Source organism: Nannospalax galili, unplaced genomic scaffold (genome assembly GCF_000622305.1).
Source record: "Nannospalax galili isolate Female #2095 unplaced genomic scaffold, S.galili_v1.0 scaffold142, whole genome shotgun sequence".
Taxonomy (NCBI): Eukaryota; Metazoa; Chordata; class Mammalia; order Rodentia; family Spalacidae; genus Nannospalax; species Nannospalax galili.
The window spans coordinates 1,838,708-1,858,293 of record NW_008348793.1 but is presented as its reverse complement, the minus strand read 5'-3'; the positions used below and the strand labels follow the sequence as shown (position 1 = coordinate 1,858,293).

The window sequence follows — 19,586 nt, the reverse complement described above, 5'->3', positions numbered from 1 at the left end:
AAATAATAATTTTTATTTTTTGGTTTTTTTTTTGTCTTTTTGAGACAGGGTCTCCCGCTAACCCCAGCTGTCCTGGAATTCGCTATGTAGACCAGGCTGGCTTTGAACTCACAGAGATCCACCTGTCTCTGCCTCCCGAGCACAGGGAAGGGCTAGTGCTCAGACTTTTGAGTAGTTTCTTAAAGGCCACCAAAGCAGTCTGCTTTGGTACAGATGCTACAAATGGTAGATCAGAGTGTGTGAGGCTCTCTGCCTTGAAATCAGATAACCACCCACACAGATTGTCCAGTCTAAAGATCTCAAACACTGTTTGCTTTTCCTCCTTTCCCCCGCTCCCCAACCTCCCTCCATTCATGAGTCATACAGGGGGCAGTCTCCAATTTATTTTGTCATCCATACCTAGGTGGGCATACAAAGAAGACTGAAAAATAATCCTTGTTTATTTTTATTTGATTTTGGCAGAAAAATGTTCATATAGAACTTCAAAGTTATTCTAAGATAAAGCAGTGCTGCTTGTGATTATGCATTTGCATGACCCTTGTGTTCCTCTGGAAGCTGGGGAACGCTTGTCTGAGTTGCACAATCATAATTTCCAACTTACACACAGAGGTCTTTGGTTGTATATATGGGAACACTGGGCTCAGGGAATCACCTTCTCTGGGTTTTCTTTCAACACAGGTCTCTCTCCCTGCAGAGTTTGCAGTCATGGTGCATTAACCTCTCTTATGAGAAACAAACCAAATATAACCAGCACACACAAACTTATACCAGATATTCACTAGTCAGTGTTTGAAAATGAGGGTATGTGTCTGCTTCATTGAATTTGGGAGCAGTTCAAGGTTAATTAAAACAAACCAAAACAATTTGAGAATTGTTTAGTTTGTTCAAAACAATTTCAGAATGCTGATCATCAAAGAACTTGAAAAACACCTGTAGCTACAGAGTTTTCCTACTCTTTTTATGCCAGGTGGGTTGCTCCTTTAATTCCACTGGAAACTTACATTTCATTTTTGATAGTCATATAGCCAATTGTTTTACCTGAGTTTGTCTGTTTTTGGTCCTATCATTTCTCAAGATATTTACTGATGTTGGGCACATCGAAGGTCTTTACTATGCACTGGCTACTATTATGTCCATGGATTAACAGTAAATATTATTCTTCCAAAGCATTTCACAACCTCATTGTCCTTTTTCATTCTGTTAACATGATGCAAATGAGTAAGAGATCTCAGATCCTTTTGTCCCATGCACTTTAAAGATCTTAAATCATTCTTGCCATCACATCTTTAACTCACACTGTTCTATTTTTTAAACAAAAATATTCTTGAATTTGAAATTGCCATTACTTGTGATCTGATGTTTAAAATGTTAAAATGAGTTTAAAATGTTGTGCTGAAAATAAATCTGGGGAGTGAAAGTAAAATACTAAGTGTTGATGAAGTTTTTTGCTGGGCTCTTAGATGAGGGAAATGTTCCCTCAAGTAATGTCATGTAGATGGAGGACTCACCATAACTACCAGATGTTTTTCTTATTTTTTAGGAGACGCGGAGAATTTTTTGAACTGATAAGAAAAAATCAATTCAATTTTGAAGATCCTCTTCAAAAGGAGTTATTTTTGTAAGTTCGTTTACTATTATTACAAGTCTTGCTGGCCAGTTAATTTCTTCAATATCAGTTAATTACAGTTGCTTGTTGTACATGATCTTTGAGGCTGTCAGACTTCTCCAGAGTGCTGTGCAAAGGACTGGATATGTACATTTACTTGATCAATGCATTGGCCAGTTCAAGTGAATAAATTGTCCCTTTGTTGTAGACTGATCCTTAGAATGCAAGAGAATAGTGACGTGTTAGTGCCTGGAAGGCTCCTGTTTCGTTTCAGGATTTGTCTTCATCCTCAGTGACCCTGTCCTCTAGCTGTAGATACGATCTCTGCTGTCGCTTTCTACAGATCACAGGAACCAAGAAGCCAGCATGATCTCAGCACTTGGAAGCTGAGGCAAGATCATTACCATAAATTCAAAGCTACCCTGGGCCACAGAGTGAGACTCTGTCTCAAAATACAAAATAAAACAAAGGCACTGAAAGTCAGCAGAAACTGAAGGTGCTGAGAAACTAAGGATGGTGGTGATACTTGTTACAACCAAGTTTCCTTAAATAGATCGAGATTGCTTAGGCTGCAAACTAAATAATGCAAATTAAAGGAAAACCATATACAAATACCTACCTGCCTGTTAAGTTGCAGTCATGCTTTTCTTAGTAACATCAACCTGTCTTTCAAAATAGCACTTGGGAAAGCACAGGCCTGCTCCTGTGATAAGTGAAGACTTAATAAAAATGTTTAAAATTTGTAAGAGTGAGCATGGTGGTGGTGCACGCCTTTAATACCAGCACATGGGCGACAGAGGCAGATGGATCTCTGAGGCCAACCTGGTCTACACAGAGAGTTCCAGGCCAGCTGGGAATACAGGGAGACCCTGTCTCAAAAACAAATAAAAATAATAAAAATAGGAGCTCGAGAGATGACTCAGCAGTTAAGAGCACTGGGTGCTCTTACTAAGGACCCAAGGTTCCATTTCCAGCACCCGCATAGAGGCTAGCAAACTGTCCATAACTCCAGTTCCATCTGATGCCTTCCTCTGATTTCTGTGAGCATTACACAACACAGGTGCCTTACATACCTGTAGGCAATACACTCATACACGTAAAAAAATAAAAATAAAAAAAAATTTTTTTGGAAAAAGACGAAAAACTGAAATTTACAAAAGAGAAATATAACATAAGCGCCAAGTAGGAGCCAATTCTCAGCCTCTGGCCTCTCACAGAGAAAGATGTAGTGGAGGTCCTTTGGGCACATCATCGCTTTGGTCAGGTACAGTTATGCTGGCAAGTATGGTCGAAATCCTTCCCAACAGTCGGCTCCAATAGTGATTAAATATCTCCAATGCACTCATTTTTGGTGAGAGTCACTGTAAGAGAGAACAGCAGAGCTATGGCCTCCTCCTTAGGGAGGCTGTGCTTTAGGCTGAGTTTCTCTAGAAGGACAAATGATACTTTGCCTTGAGTGTTTGCAGGCATGGCCTTTTAACCTATTTCTTAAACAAATTAAAGGGATTGTTTGACAGATAATTGGATCTGACTTAGGAAAATCCTATGCTAAAGTCAGACATTGGGCTTAGCAGCAGAATTGGTAGAGAACTTACCTAACGTTCAGGAAGCCCCGGGTTCAGTCCCCAACACTGCATAAAACAAATGTGGTAGCCCATATCTGTAATCCTAGTATTTGAAAAATGGATCAGAGTTGAAGGTCATTTTGGCTATCTAGAGAGTTCAAGGTCATCATAGAATGCATGGGATCCTGCCCCACCCCACCAAAAATCATTTTTACATAGTGCATGCAATAGCTTTAGTTTTCTGCTCCAAAGCAGTTCCCTCTCTAACTAGAGCCTGGGCACTGGGTGGAACCCTCCACTCTAACCAGAGAAGGGCCGACAGCATAATCTCACTTGTGCTTTTTTTTCCCCAGAGGAAAAGAGCCCCTTCACGCAGAGTCTTTACCACTCAAGGCTTTTTGCATAGAAAGCCCTGCAGGTTGGTGTGTGAACTAAGGGGCCCACTGTAAACTGGGCTCTTTTGGATGGACTGTGATGTTACCTTTCACGTTCACTGGTGCTTCATCAGTGTGTTTTGTCTCATTACCACTGAGAATGGCTACCAATGTGAATAGTGACAGCAACAGACTTTACCCCAAGGACAAACTCCAGCAGCTTGTAGGGCAGCCAAAGCTGAGAGACTGGGTCACGCTTGCAGCAGTCAGGATGCTTTGTAAGCTGTTTGTTTTTTGCTCTTCATAATTTTGTCTTCTATTGCTAAAAAGGTTTTAATTTAACTTTTTATGAGTAACGATTTACTGAGGGTGTCTATTCACGTAAAAGTAAGTAAGAGTTTGGTTTTATTTTCTTCCCTTGACAGAGCCATGCTTATGACTGCATGTGATCTTTCTGCAATCACAAAGCCCTGGCCTATTCAACAACGGGTATGTTGCCTAGTGATGATCACAGTAGTATTGAAAGTCAAAATAAGAAAAGTCTTTGCATGTAAAGGTAGCGTTTAAAGTCAATGGTTATACAACTTTTTTTTTCCTAATTTTAAGCAGTGTTAAAAACAGATAATTGAATGTGAAAACACTTCCGTTTTTTAGGAGATTCGTGTGCACGTAATATTTGTATGATATGTTAAGAAAGATAGTAAAGAAACCTGTCGCTGTTTTAACTTCAGTTTATTCACTTCTTGATCCTTCTGGAATTTTTAAGTATATCTCTTTCACAATCTTGAATATTAGAAAAAGAAAAATTAATTTTCTTTGGATCAGCCTGTTCAAGGAGGCATTAACAAGTAAGTTCAGGAAATGTTGGTAGAAGATGCCGAGGTCATCAAGAAGCCAGAAGTAGGTCCTTCTTTCTAAGTGAAAAATCACTGTTGTAACTGTAGGGCCGGAAGGGCTCCAGAAGTGATTGAATGTGCATTGTTATGTGTGCAGCTATCAAGGATTGTTGGCCAGATATTGATCATGGACACAGCAAGTGCAGGATGAAACCCAGATACACAGGGAACACACTGACCTGGGGGCTGGGGGTGTGGCTCAATATACAGCCCTTGCCTAGCAGGGACAAGACCCAGGGCTGTATCTTCAACACCAGCAGGAGGACCCCGCTCCTTCATGAGTCCATATGATATGCTGTAAGCACTCTGGAAAGGTGGTCCTTATAGCTTCTGATGGATATTAAATAGGATCCTGTGCCCATTCGCAAACGAAGGAAGAAAATTGAAGGGGGGTGCATTTCTTCTTATCCTTCTTCTGAATTAATCCTTTTACCCATTGTGTCACTGAAGAAAAGTAAAAAGAAGAAAAGTTTTAAAAATAGTAAGATTTAAAAGAAAAAATACCAAAAGCACCAAGGAGAGAGGGATTTATAGAAGTTGGAGAGAGTATAATGTAATCATCAGAGAGCCTGTGGGAACACGGACTGTGACAGCTGAGGTTGCTACTTCCTACCTAGCATTATGCCTGGACATGTTGCTTCAGATCTGGACTCAATTTCTCTTTTTTATTTTATTTATTATTTTTGTTTTTGTGTATGAGTGTATTACCTGCATGTATTTAAATGCACCTATGTCATGCAGTGCCCGCAGAGAGCATCAGATCCCCTGGAGCTAAAGGTACAGGTAGTTGTTTGCCGCTATGTGGGTGCTGGAAACCGAACCCAGATTCTGTACAAGAGCAGCCAGTCCTTTTTAACTGCTCAGCCATCTCTCCAGCCCCTGGACTCGATTTCTTCATCTGTAAAGTGGAGACATACCTCTCCTAAGACTGTTGTGAGGATATAAGGACAATGCTTCATCCAGAGTACATAATGTTCATGGCTGCCCCCACTGCCCTTCTGCCCCTGCTGCTGATGAAATCCCAGGGGCACTGAGCAGGGAACAGAGAATAGCTAGGAAAAGACATGGAGAGGACCTGAGTCCTCTTCCCAGCACCCACAAGTAGCGCCAGGCATCCTTTGTATTCTTAATCTTTCTAACACATGGGACCTGTAGCTGAGTTCAGACTGATGTGAAGTTCTACAGTACAAAGTGATTTCCACTATGTTGGTAAAACTAAGGAGAAAACAAGTATATGATCATAACCACAAATACAGCAATGACAGTTGTCAAAATGTAGTGTCAGTCCATGCTAAAAATGATACATCTTTAAAAAACTAAAGTAACCATTAATTCCAATAATATAAATTAAGATTTTATGTTGGAGGTATTAGCCAATGGAATTAAATAGGTGGAAGAAATTAATAGTCTTAAGGATTAGAAATGAAGACGTAAAACTATAATAAAGATAAAATTATTAGGTAGCTAGAAAATACAAAATGAACCATGGAAAAACCAAACAAGCAAATCAACTAGCTGTAATGAAAAGACCTTATTTGTGATCAGGAAAATTAAGCAAATATTAATAAAATATCCAAATATAAACTAAAGAAATTATAATAACTATGAAAATAATACAGTTTGTGTTACAAAAGCATGAAATTAGATGAGTGTAAATGAAAAAGTGTGCCACGTTCATCAAAAATCATCATTGTCAATGTGTGGTGTTTTTGTCCCTTCTGTGTATTACTGTATAGATTTAATGCAATTACAATAAAAAATGACTGTCGTTTTTGTTCTAAAGGTAGGCAAATTGATTTTAAATTTCATTTGAAAGAGGGAGTAAAAGAAAAAATATCCAAGAAAATCCCGAAAAGACAGAACAATGAGGCTGGGGCCCAGGTGTAGAAATAATACAAGAAACTCTCTAGAAATAAAACAGTTTAGTGTTGTAGAAGATCAGTAAAAGTAAAACAGGAGAAAACCTAGAATTGCATAGAACCCTGAATATGTAATATAGTGTTTTAAGTAAATGGGAAAAGGATAGACTTTCTAAACAGTGTTAGAATAAATAGATAACCAGATGGAAACGCTGTTACCAGGTGGATCCACTGTACAGAGAAATTCCAAATGAAACATCAAATCAGTGTAGAGAATTAAACCATACAAGTACTAGATTAAACACATAGATGAGTTTTTCTATAACCTGTAGAAAATTTTCCTAACTATAGCTTAACATTCAGAAAGACTAATAAACTTGATGTTGTAAAAACAAAGTTTGCACAGCTAAAGATACCACAGGCCTAGTAAAAGACAATGAAAAGCTGATGAATGTTTGAAACCCAAATCTGATTATTAATATTCTTAATATATAAAGAACTGAAAGTATAGAAAAAAAAAAAACAGCGAACTACTTTACAGGGAAAAAAACTAAAGATCTGAAGAGAAAGTTGGCAGAGAAAAGAGTGAGTGGCCGTTACTGATTGGAGAAAGTTCTCAGAACCTCATCGTGAGAGAAAATGCAAACTAGTACTTCACCGATACCAAAGACTTGAACAGAATTTCCTAGCAGCTTTATTCCCAATAGCAAGAAACTAGAAACAGCTCGAACGCCTGGCAGTAGAACAGATTAATATGTTGCAGCGTAGTCCTTCATATAATGAGACACTGCTCAGCAGTAAGAATAAATGCATGGTTGGCAGGTACATCATGAATGGCTCATAAACACTGTGCTGAACAGAAAAGCCATACACGAAGAATGCGTACCCGGATTTCATTTACATGAAATTCTGCAATAGGAAAAGTAACTTTTGGTGAGAGGTGTTATAATGGAAGTTTAGGGAGGGAAGAGGGAAACGGGGAACAGAGAATAGCTAGGAAAAGACATGGAGAGGACCTGAGTCCTCTTCCCAGCACCCACATTGGGTAGCTCACAACCGCCTGTAACTGTAGCTCCAAGGAACCTGGCACCCTCTTCTGGAAGTCTTGGGCACCTGTATGCACATGCTCATACTAACACAGACACACACACATACACACATAAAGAAAAATACATCTTAAAAAATATTAATAAGGTGTGTGTAATCAAGGAGTAGGTGATCTGTGTAAATGAGTGGAAGTGTTCTATAAATGCTGCTTTGTAAACAAGAACTTCACTTGAGGTAGGCGTAGTGGTTCATGCCTATAATCTCAGCACTTAGGAGGCTGAAACAGGAAGATGATTGAGATTATGAGGCCAGCCTTTGCTACACACTGAGCACCAGGCTGTCCATAGCTACATAGCAAGACCTTCTGCTAAAAAGAGAAAAAAAATTACTAAGATACTGTTTTTCAACAGATAACAGAAAAACCACAAGTTTTATAACATTCAGTTTGGGAAGTTACGGACAAACAGAATGTGACACTACGATCCTTTGAAAGCATATAAATACAGATACACACTTGCCATTGCATCTGGAAATCTCCTTCCCAAATCATAAGAACATAAAGAAAAACTTACATTCTTATAAGGGTGTTCTGTTGTGTTATTTTACGATTGTTTGTAATAGCAAAAAGTGGAAATAACCCTACCATTAATCAGTAAGGTAATGACTGAACAAGTCACTACGTTTCACACAACAAATTTCTGTGCGACTGGAAAAAGAAATGAGGAATGAACACAAAGACGAAGTATTAAAAAGGCAAGCTAAGGCAGGGTCTGGTTGCACACACCTTCAGTCCCAGCACTCGGAGGCAAAGACAGAGGCAGGCAGATCTCTGCAACTCTGAGGCTAGCCTGGTCTACATAACAAGATCCAGGCCAACCAGGAAGAGTGAGAAAGAAAGAGTAAGAAAAAGTTAGTTTCTTACAGAGGAAGGACAGAGGGGGAAATATATATATAAATATATATATTATACATATATATGTATAATAGCTAGAGTTCTTTGAAAGAATGTATTGTGTGCAGTACGTAAATTCAACTTTGGTACTGTAAGTCTTTCTAATTACCAAATGGTTTTCCTAATTATAAAATAAGCTTGAATATGTTTTTAAGAAATACTAGACTGGACCAGCCAGATGGTTCACCAGGTAAAGCCTTTTGTCCCCGAACCTGACAACCTGAGTTTGATCCCTGGGACCTACATGGTGGAAGGAGAGAACCAGCTCCTGAAAGTTATCCTCTGACATCCAGTCGTGGTATACACCACACACAGGCATACACCACACACAGGCATACACCACACACAGGCATACACCACACACAGGCATACACCACACACAGGCATACACCACACACAGGCATACACCACACACAGGCATACACCACACACAGGCATACACCACACACAGGCATACACCACACACAGGCATACACCACACACAGGCATACACCACACACAGGCATACACCACACACAGACATACACCACACCACACACACACACACACACACACACACACACACACATAAGTAAAATATAAAACTTTAACAAAACAATAATTTCATTCATTAGGTTTTGGTGCTCGGGATGAAACCCAGAGCCTTGTGTTCGCTAAGCAAGCACTCTTTCAAACAGTAATTTGCCCTGTCTAAAGAGTGATCTACTCTAAAAACAAAAATAACGATAAAAGTTACTTTTGCTAATCATTATTAGTGGTAATTTCATACTGAAACTCGACCCATGTTGTAGGTGATGTGGACTAACAACAAATAGTGTTGAGAATTTTCAGCATGAATGGGAAGATTAACACTAAAATAGACCCCTGTTGTCCCAAACTTGAATTGGAAATATTCTGTGATATTATTTTGCACTCTCAGTTGATCCCCTGAAAGCACTTAAAGACAATGACAAGCCATGAACACACCTAGTGCTGGTCTGAGGCTTCTAAATACCTCAGTTTAAAGGCTCCATGGCTCCATCAAGATGTGGTCAGTGCATCTCTGAGCAGGAAGATGAGCGGAGAAAATCTTGTTATGCAGAAAGCAGGGAAGTTAGCTAAAACTAGTGGGGTTGTGTCTAAAGAATGGAGACCCAATTTCAGAAGCTTGCAGTGGCCAAAGGGGGGACTCTGAGCATCAGTAAGGACTGAAATATGTAAATATGCTTAAACTCAATAATTCAAAATAATTTTTTTAAAAGTTAGTAAAAACAAAACCTTCTATAATCACCTTTGGTAAATTCTTAAGAACCAAGCATTTAAATGGGTTCACTGGGAGAGAACCAAGCATTTCTTCTGTTTTCATAAATATGGATTATACTGTAGCATAAGTCAATAACTAACGTAGGAAACTTTCACTTTATTTCAACTATTAAAAGAAACCTAAGGAATGTTGGCTTGTGCAAACCCCTAAATTAACGGACTTCATCAAACATCAGTAGCAATTGCCAGTATCACAAAAAGAGAGGCAGACACCTTATAATCGACCACTGATGGAAGTCTGCAGCACTGCGCATAAGGAGCCAGGGCTGAAGACAAAGCAGAATGTCAGTACTAGTAAGTGGCATCACAGGAACGTAGAATCCAGACTCTGAGAAACTGTAGATAAACGATCCACTGTGTTCATCAACAACAGAAACCACAGGGAAAAGTTAAAAGAGAGATTATGAGAAACTTGAAAGCTAGTTAAAATGCAGAAGCCTGTTTGACAGTGTTTTCGCACACCTTTTATAAACAGGGGCTTAATAAAGAGCTTGTTGATTATGCGTCCCCGTGGCCACAGTCTTCCAGAGCGTCAAAACCGAAACGTGTTGTCTCACGCTTGGTTGCAGATCATACACTCTAGTCTTGTGATTATATGTTTAAAAGAAATGAAATCGTTTCTGTTACTCATTCTGCTTTATCTTAATTTGACTGATGTAGTTGAAAACGGCAGATTTAGTAGATTTCATCATCTTCACCCGGGTCTGTTTGGAAGAGGGGCATGCTTGTCCCTGTGGAAACTCACTCTGCTCTTTATTTCAGATCGCAGAACTTGTAGCCACTGAATTTTTTGATCAGGGAGACAGAGAGAGGAAAGAACTCAACATAGAGCCCACTGTGAGTATGACTCTGTTGGTAGGAATTCTCTGCTGCATTATTAAAGTCCCCGCACTCATTTTGGAGACAGTTCTCACTGTGTACGTCAGTCAGGCTGGTCTCTAGCCTTCTGCCTCAGCCTCTCGAGTGCTGGGATTGCAAACAAGTGTGGCCACACGTGTCCCGATCCTATACTTCCTTTCAGTGCCTTTATGAAATTTCCTTGGGAATGCAACTTCATTTTATTTTTAACCCTTTTCCTGTTTAGAAAAATTATGCATGTTGACTACACAAAGTAAAAGTAATCTAAAAAGACAGAAATGTCTCTTAAAAAGCATGTTCCAAATTATCTTGTAATTTGTTTTTCCATTTAAATATAAGCTGCTTTCATTGTAATAGATGGCCATTGGTGTGTTACTGGTCATAATTACGTGAAATAAATATGACTATGACTTACTTCACTCCCCTGGTGTAGTGATACTTGTTGCGTTCACTGTGACGGACAGCACAGTGATGCATAAGCGTGTTGCTGCCTGCTACGTGCGCTTCTTTATTATCTTGCTAGAGCACATTTCCAGAAGGGAGCACAGACTTTTAAATGTTTGCATACTATAGGACAATAGGTCTCAAATACAAGAAATGCTTTCTTCAAACCATTTATTTCTTTTAGAAATAAAATGCATATTCTTACTTTTCTAGTTAAGTTTGGGGATGTGTCTTGTTGCTGTCCGACCTTTTGAAGCTAAGTCACTGATTTGTCTTTTTAGAGCCAACCTTTACTGTGTTCTTTGAATACATGTAGATCTATCTGTGTGTGTATTTTCAGGATCTAATGAACAGAGAGAAGAAAAATAAAATCCCAAGTATGCAAGTTGGGTTCATAGATGCCATCTGCTTGCAGCTGTATGAGGTAGGTACAGGAATACTACTAGACTTGCTAAACCTAGATTGTGTTAACAAATTAAAAAAACAAATAAATTGAAGAGATTAACACTAGGCACGTATTTTTTACATCTAAGTCAATAAATATAATTATCATGAGTAATGTTTCTTTCACTGTTGAGCATAATGTCTGCGTAGAACAAGGAACGCATTACATTTCCTGTTTCACAAAGCCGTTGCCTCACTCGGTGTGTAAATATTCACCGAGCACCTGTGCTAGGTTCCGACGCACTGACTTAGGGATGCACAGACGCATGTGCCAGTGCTGCCCTCAAGGTGATGCTTTGAGCAAACTCTGCTCGCATTATCCTTTTTAAGTTAAATTTTTACCTAGGGATGAAAAATAATTATCCAACTTCTGTCACTGTCATACTGTGGCTATGATATTGTTAGGAACTTTTTCCAAGGACGGAAAGGAGGCGGCTGCGAGCCTAGTACAGCCTTTCCATACTTCTGCCAGTTTTGCTTCTTTGCTTTGAGTGGGTTTTGTTGTTTGGATAAAAAGATTGGCCTAAGATAACTGCTACACTAGCTGAGATGTTTACAACCCCAATACAGAAAGTAGGTACTCTCTTTGTCTTTAAAAATTCAAACGGGAACTGGAAAGATGGCTCAGCAGTTAAGAGCACTGGCTGCTCTTGCAGAGGACCCGGGTTCGATTCCCAGCATCCACATGGCAGCTAACAACTCCAGTTCCAGGGGATCTGATGCCCTCATCTGACCTGTGCTCATCTGACCTCGGCAGGCAGGACCCTTGCAGGACACGGGTGTACTTACACACATACAGGCAATACACTTATACACATAAAATAAAAATAATAAATAAATTTTTTTTTAAATTCAAACATTCAAATTGTATTTATTTGAGGAAAGAATATTTACCCTAGCGTTATCATAGAAAGTCAGGACCAGAAGAAAACTACAAATTTTCCAATACAGACATTGCAGATTTAGTAACTGAGATTTGTAATGGTCATCTACAGAGAGAGAATATTTGCCCCAAATGTGCAGTTAGTGGAGAGATGCATCTAGAGTCCAGCTCTCATCCCTAGTCCGGGGTTCCATCCATCAAAAGATTTAATAAACAGTCTGCGTGATGAGAAGGAGGAGGACGAAAGGGCAGAAGACACCCAAGGAAACAGGGAAAGGGCCACCCTGTGTCCACCCTGCACCACTGTCTTCCGTTTGTCTAGTTTACGCCTTTATTTATAAAGTTGTTCCTCCGCTCTTTGGAACAGCACTCCCTCACCTCAGTCTTTGCATAGCAGATGCTTTCCCCTGTTGGCTAGATAAGCGCTCTTTCCATTTCCCATCTTAGTACATGCAGAAGGAGCACTAGTCAGTGAGCCATTCCAGATGCACCCTGCTTTGTTCTGTTGACATATGGCTCTTTACGCTTGAATCTGCCTTTGGAAATTCTGCATGATCCTGAAATGTCTTTGTCAGTATTACAAAACTAAGTGAGTTCTCATTGCCAAACAATCAGGGAGTCCTGAGAAGTGAGATAAAACCCTGCAATCCTGCTACGTACCATAGCAGTAACCACTAATCCTAGTACATGCCTTAAGGTAGTTTCATGTCCCTTTCATGTAAAAAAAATTTATTTTTGAAATCCATAATATAATAATATAATATAATATAATATAATATAATATAATATAATATAATATACATAGTTCCTTGTGAAATGTGTGCCTGGGACATTTGTGATGATATAAAATACTTTAGTTAAGCTTTGTTATTGGGTATTTGTCTCTATTACAAAAAAATCTACAACAAATGTTCTTATAGCTAAGTATTTATGGCACTATACTTGGTATTTAATAATGTCACCACATTATCAACTAACCTTTATGATCTTTGCATAAAAAAGAACATTGCATAAAGCCATTGTATATGGAGCACTGGCACTAAGTATCTTCCTACAGTCAGCCCTGGGGAGAGCCAGCTTGCATACAGGCAGTTTATCACCTCCCCGAAAACAGGGTCCACACCGATGAGTCCCTGGAACTCAATGCTACTTACTTTAAGATTTATTTTTAATTGTGTGTTATATTTACATGTCTGTGTTTAGTTATGTGCGTGTGAGTATGGGTGCCTGCAGAGACCAGAGGCCTAGAGATAGAGTTGGTCCTATGCACCAAACTCAGGTTCTCTGCAAGAGTAGCACATGCTCTTAACCGCTGAGCCATCTCCCCGGACCCTTCAGTGTTACTTTGGCACACTGTGCTTGCTTTGTCCCTAAATATGCCTTCCTTATCTGTAGAGCTTAAGGGGAGTCCTTGGTAAATAGTCTGTGTGTTTATGCAACTTATGAGAATGCTAACTATGGAGCTGCTCACAAAATGAATGTGACCCTTGGTAATAAGCCTGTGAGGACCGATTTCCTGGCTTCCTTCTAGTGGTTTCCTTTCTTTCTTTAGGCTCTGACCCACGTATCGGAGGACTGTTTGCCTTTACTGGATGGCTGCAGGAAGAACAGACAGAAATGGCAGGGCCTTGCAGAGCAGCAGGAGAAGACATTCATTAATGGGGAGAGCAACCAGGCCAAGCGGAACTGAGGGCCTCTTGCTCCCAGGCGCCTGTAGTAGGCCTGCTTTCACCCTACACCACTCATATTTGGGGGGCTCTTTGCCACTGCTGTATTTTATTTTTGCACAACTTTTGAGAGCATAGCCTGGCGTGTTTTAAGGGATTGTTGCCCTACTTTCTATATTTTATTTTTATGCCACTGAAGTGAAATGATTAGTTACACTCACTCTTAGCACATTGATAGGAACACTGCTGTGATGTGTTGTGTGCTGCAGAGTGTAAAAGGCATTCCTGCACTTAGCTTGGTTTTGGGGGATTATAAATAACTTTTTGAGGTTTCTGAGTTATCAGTCTTTCAAGAACGTTTGGAATGTTTGTCAGAAGTAGATTAGAACCAAATTTAATACATTTGGGGACGTTTAAAGCCATCGTGAGATAAATTGTGGCTGAGTGAATTCTAAAGAGAAATATAAACTTGTCAGAAACACCTTAACAAAGTTACGCATTGAGAAACAGGTGGACAGCGCTGTGAGGCAGTATGTAAAGAAAATGTAGCGTTGATTGCTTTGCCCATCTAGGCAGCTGCAACCCTACAAGCAGTCTGCTCTTTGCACCCCACAGAAAGCCAGGGCCAGGAGACCCTGTCACTGTCTGCCCCAAGGGAGAGTGTATGCAGATGTGGGAGGGCCCAGGATATTCCTCAGCCAAGAGAAATGTTCCATTAGAAGATAATTCTGAGAATCAACATTTTAAATATTAAACTTTAAAACGTAATTTTCTCATCTTTTATCTTCCTTAACTCGACCGTTTAAATCTCAACAGAAAAGTGGTGACTGAAGCTTTGACCGGAAGTCAGACCTGACTACACATCTGAGAGCAAAGGAACCTTCTCCCCTCTGTCAAAGAAAGTTTACAGACAGCTTTTAAGGACATAAATAGCAGAGGTCTGTCTCCACTACGGAGGTCAGAAATGAAGCCAAGGGAGCAGTAGGGTGAAAACCATTCTGCCCAAATAAAACAGCAGCGCTGGGATTCCCACACTGACACGCTTTAGTTTGCGGCATGTGGCAACCCAGAGTCGCAGAAGCTTGGGTGTGCGCAGAAGCTTGGGTGTGCGCAGCCGCTGGCCCTGAGCTCCTGCACGCTGGCATTTCTTCCCAGAGCATTCATTGTAGTCAGCATTTTCTTAGGATTTAACCTCATCGCACCTGCTCTTGAATGCGTATTCGTTCAGTATTGGAGCAGCAGATACTGGATCAAGCATCTGGTTTAGGAAAGGGATATCTGTTCCAAATGTGCGAAAAACGTTTGAATCTGGGGGGAATCCGAGGGATTTAATTTATTTCCACGATTTCCCCACCTCCTCCCAAAGGGGGTGAGGTCAATTTGGTCTGAGTTTCTACCGTTCATTTGGATTGAAAATCACTTTTGGCTGTGGTAATACGGCATTTTTGAGGACTTTTCACTAAAACATGATTTCTTTTTCCTTTACTCTTCATCTGAAATTCAACGTGTTCATTCTCAATTCTGTGTGTGTGTATTTTAATATGGCTTCACTTTTCTTCATGAGAAAAAGGCAAATGGGGTTGTGTCGCCATCACTTTACATTGGTAAAGGCTCATCTAGGATGCTGTCACCTGATGACATGCACTGTCATGCTTGTAGTTTCAAAATATTTTTATTTTGTGTTACAAAGATATCTTGTGTACCTGGGCATAAGTCTGTAAGGTCGCCTCTAGTGCACTGATGTGTAAATTACAGAGGCTGTCACTAAAATAATAGTCATAGCAACATACTTGTATACACCTATGCATGCCTACATCATTTCTTAGTGTAGACAAATTATTTAAAGAAGAGCAGTCTTTCATGAGCCTACATTTGATTCCACTCACTGTGACCTAGCAGTTTTGCTAAAAGGTAATCATACACATCTGTAGTTTGTTTCTACCCCTCTGACTTAAGTCACAGATTTTTTTTAAGATGATAAATTGTGTGTGGAGGATTTGTCATTTTAATAAGCAAGAAGCTCTATGTAGATTAGAAAGTGTGTGGTTTGTCTGTACATAGTGGTTTACTTTACGTACTAGAGTAGCCATTTAAATGGGAAACGCAGCGCCACGCCTATTTTATTCTAGTGCTGGATATGTTGGTTCATACAGAAGAAAGGACTTTTTTAGGACTGGTTAATTGGTTCAAATAACTTTTAATTGATATGAAAATCATTCCGTACATGGATTACTGTCTGTGCTGCCTGGGCACAAATCAAAGCATTTGTTCTTATGAGAATCTGTCCTTTCCAGTATCTTCTCCAGTTGACTATATTTATTGTATGTTACATATGTGTTCCCTCTCATGCTCCCATGTATTTATATTGCCCATAATTAACAAGAAGTTGCTCTTCCAGGTTATTTTTTTGTTTAGTTAAATGCTTGACTGGCTATAGGGAAGTAATACGATATGATTTAACGTCAATATTCAGCCAGAAAAGCCCCCGCTAATTTAGTAACTTGTTGAAGGATGTCTGTAAAATCAGCTGGCCTTACGTATTCTGCAGAAAATTCGCCTTTGCCAGGCCTGATACTGTGTGAATTTTGGTAAGTCACTTAGCATCCTCACCTGAGGAAGTTGCGCTTCTAATGTAGTTAGGTTTGGACAAAGCTTGTCTTCAAGGGGAGCATTGCAGGCAGCAGCTATCTCATAGCCTGACGGACCTTCGAGACCACTGTTGGAAATGATATTGAACTAGAGAATGACCTCATCCCACAGATCATGTTCTGTGTTGAGTTTCTAAACAACACATTTATTCCACTGCACACACGGGCTGTGATGCACACACAGGCACTCTTCCAGTGCCTGGCCTCAAGGTATGAAGCTGTCACCACTGCTCTGTTAATTATGAAGGAGAGCTTCCTTGAATAGCAGCGTTGGAGATAAAGTATGTGAACATAGACTAGAAATGCTGATTTCTTGGAGGAAATTTTAGTCACAGATGCTTTTTTCCTACCAGTAAAGTGCCTTTATTTTCAACATATTGCAAAACAGTGAGACTTAGCATCAATTACAATTTTATTTCCTCTGCTTCTCACCAGACTAGACTCCTAAAACTTACCAGGCAAGTAATGTGGTCTTATTAACATGATCCAAGATGGAAAAAGATAAAATAAAATTCCTATAAAGAGTTGTTAAAATAAGGTGGCATAATTTACTTACTCAGTATTGAACGTGCATCAGCCCACCATTTATTAAACCTTAGATACAGTGCTCTGCAGAGATAAAACAGTGTCAGCAAGGAGATTGCACCCATGCAGGAGAAACAGGATAAGGGAACACCACTGCTCATTCTACCAACTTAACACAAAAAGAGGACATTGCGTCACCTTCATTTTCATCTGTAACATACATACTATGCACTTTTAGCTGAAATCTCTTAAGAATGTATTACTGAACACCCTGTCTTCCTGTCAGCATGAATCATTTAACTTGTTGACAGCTGGAAGTGCACCTTCTGTAACGGGTCTCGTCTTCCACTAACAGTGTTCCATATTCTGACAGGGACAGATGGTTGTGTTCTCATGAACTATTAAGCTGCAGTTTTGCCCCCTTCTGTTCTACCACAGAGAGCAAAATAAGTAGTAATAAAGGTCACTTTGCCCTTCTATATTCTTATCAAAAGCCTGTGTAAACATGTCTTGAATATTGTTGAAAGCAGTGTAAATATTTAAAAATATAAATTTCTATTACAGCTTAAGAAATCTTAGGAATCATCAATAGCCACTGTTAATATCTATTTGTATTCTTACACCTTTTCAATGTATTTGAACAAATATATGGTTTCTGGCACTATTTTTATACTAGCATAAAAGAGTTACTATGTATATTATGTTTTGTTCTGAAGTCATTTAAAATAATTTAGATGCTGGTCTCTTTTCTTTCCTCTCCCACACTGAAAACCATTTCAGAGAACTTGGTGGAAAAGTCAACTTTATGGGAGCACATACCAACCCAGCTGTGGTCCCCATGAAGTCAGAGATGGGTAATGGCTTTTCAGTGCGCAGAGTCCTTCACCTATCACTTGTTTTCCATTTTGCAATGCTTTGGGAAAAAAAAAAAAATGAACAAACACGGACCAACTACTGTGTAATCACTAGGCACTTGGAATTCTAAGGTCAGGGAATTGGCAGGGAACTTTGGATCTTATGCAGGGAGAGCCGACCCAATATATAGTGTGAGGGAATTCATTCAAAATAACCCGTGCTCTTTGTGGGTTGATAATGAACGTCCTGCCCTCACCTAGACTCTTCAATAGTAGTCTCCCTTTTAGCCGTGTGCTTTGCTACCAATTTTAGGGCAGTGTTTTCCACCTACCTTTGCGCTCATAACAGCACTGGAGGATAATGTGATTATCCCAGCCTTGGGCCTGTGAGGAGCTAAGAGTTACATTCTTGCTAAGTGGCGTGAGCTGGAGTCAAGCCCAGATCTGCAGATTCAAAGCCAGTGTTTACACCACTTGTTTCTCTTTTTTAATTTAAAAATTTTAAAGCCCCACATCCATTCTTACTGGATCAGATGGGCTGTCTAGAAGCATTAGAAACGTCTCAACAGATTTTGTGGTTATCATTCCTCCATTTAGTTTGCCCAAGAGAGGTTAATGTAAGGCCTTCACGGGATTCCTGACACTGCTGTGTATTAGCATTGCTGGTATAAAGCCACAGATGTACCATAGGTCCAGAATCTCTCACTTCCTTATTTTTGCCACTTGGCAACAAGTCCTTCTCATGTGGAGAGAAGAACGTCTGAGTTACGCCTACTTCACAACCTGGAGTGCAGTACACATAAAAGAGTGCTTTAACCTTCTTGCCACTAGAGGGCGCCAGAATTGCATATGTATTTAAAGAATACTGACCAAGAAGAACAAAAACTGGTTTTTCCAGTATTTTAGGTGACTAGCAAAAATACATGAAAAACATCCCATAGAGAATTCTTAAGTAGTGAAGAAAATATTTTTTATGAATTGTTTAAAGATGTATTTATTGCCCTTCTTCCAGTGATCATGATGTCAGAATTTTCCTTTGAATACTTTTATACTCACTATTCCATCCGTAGGGACATCAATGCTCTCTGTAGAAATAGGCATTTAATGTGACTGAAGAGATGGCCACAGTTAAAAGCTCTGGTGGCTCTTGCAGAGGCCCTAGATTCAGTCCCCGGCACCCGCATGCAGCTAACAGTGGTTCATAACTCCAGTTGGAGAGGATCCAATGCCCTCTTCTGGCCTCTGCAGGCATTGCACACGTGGTGCACTTACATGCAGGCATACATACAAAATAAAAATAATTTTTTGTTACAGAAGCGTTTAACAATTTCCTCGAATGTACATTCCTATGATTAGCAGTGTTGCCAATCAATTTCTGTATTTAATACACAGAAATGTCAAGGTATGATTTTTCTGTTTTTAAGGAACAGAACATTAAGTCATTGGAAGCACTGAACTTGCAGAGAATATGCTCTGTGGTCTTAAGCTATATTCACCTAAAGATCGGGGGGAAGGGGGAAATGTGTCTAGTTTACAAGCCATTTGTTCAAAGTAAAAATCTCCAAGAGATACATGAATGGAGTGCAAATCATAATTATTTGAACAAAAATATAATTAAGCAGTATTCACAGATAATCATAATTGTTTTGAACTTTAATTTGT

General features: G+C 39.6%; 1 protein-coding gene across 1 annotated transcript in view; it reads left to right on the top strand.

Moving 5' to 3' along the window:
• The window catches only part of Pde5a (phosphodiesterase 5A), a 143,318-nt gene extending 125,552 nt beyond the window's left edge, over window positions 1-17,766 (top strand). The window contains 5 exon segments of the mRNA XM_008846048.3: window positions 1,541-1,618; window positions 3,971-4,034; window positions 10,364-10,438; window positions 11,244-11,327; window positions 13,783-17,766. Coding sequence (XP_008844270.2) covers window positions 1,541-1,618; window positions 3,971-4,034; window positions 10,364-10,438; window positions 11,244-11,327; window positions 13,783-13,920 — 439 coding nt within the window. The 3' untranslated portion in view covers window positions 13,921-17,766.
• The last annotated feature ends 1,820 nt before the right edge of the window (window positions 17,767-19,586 follow it).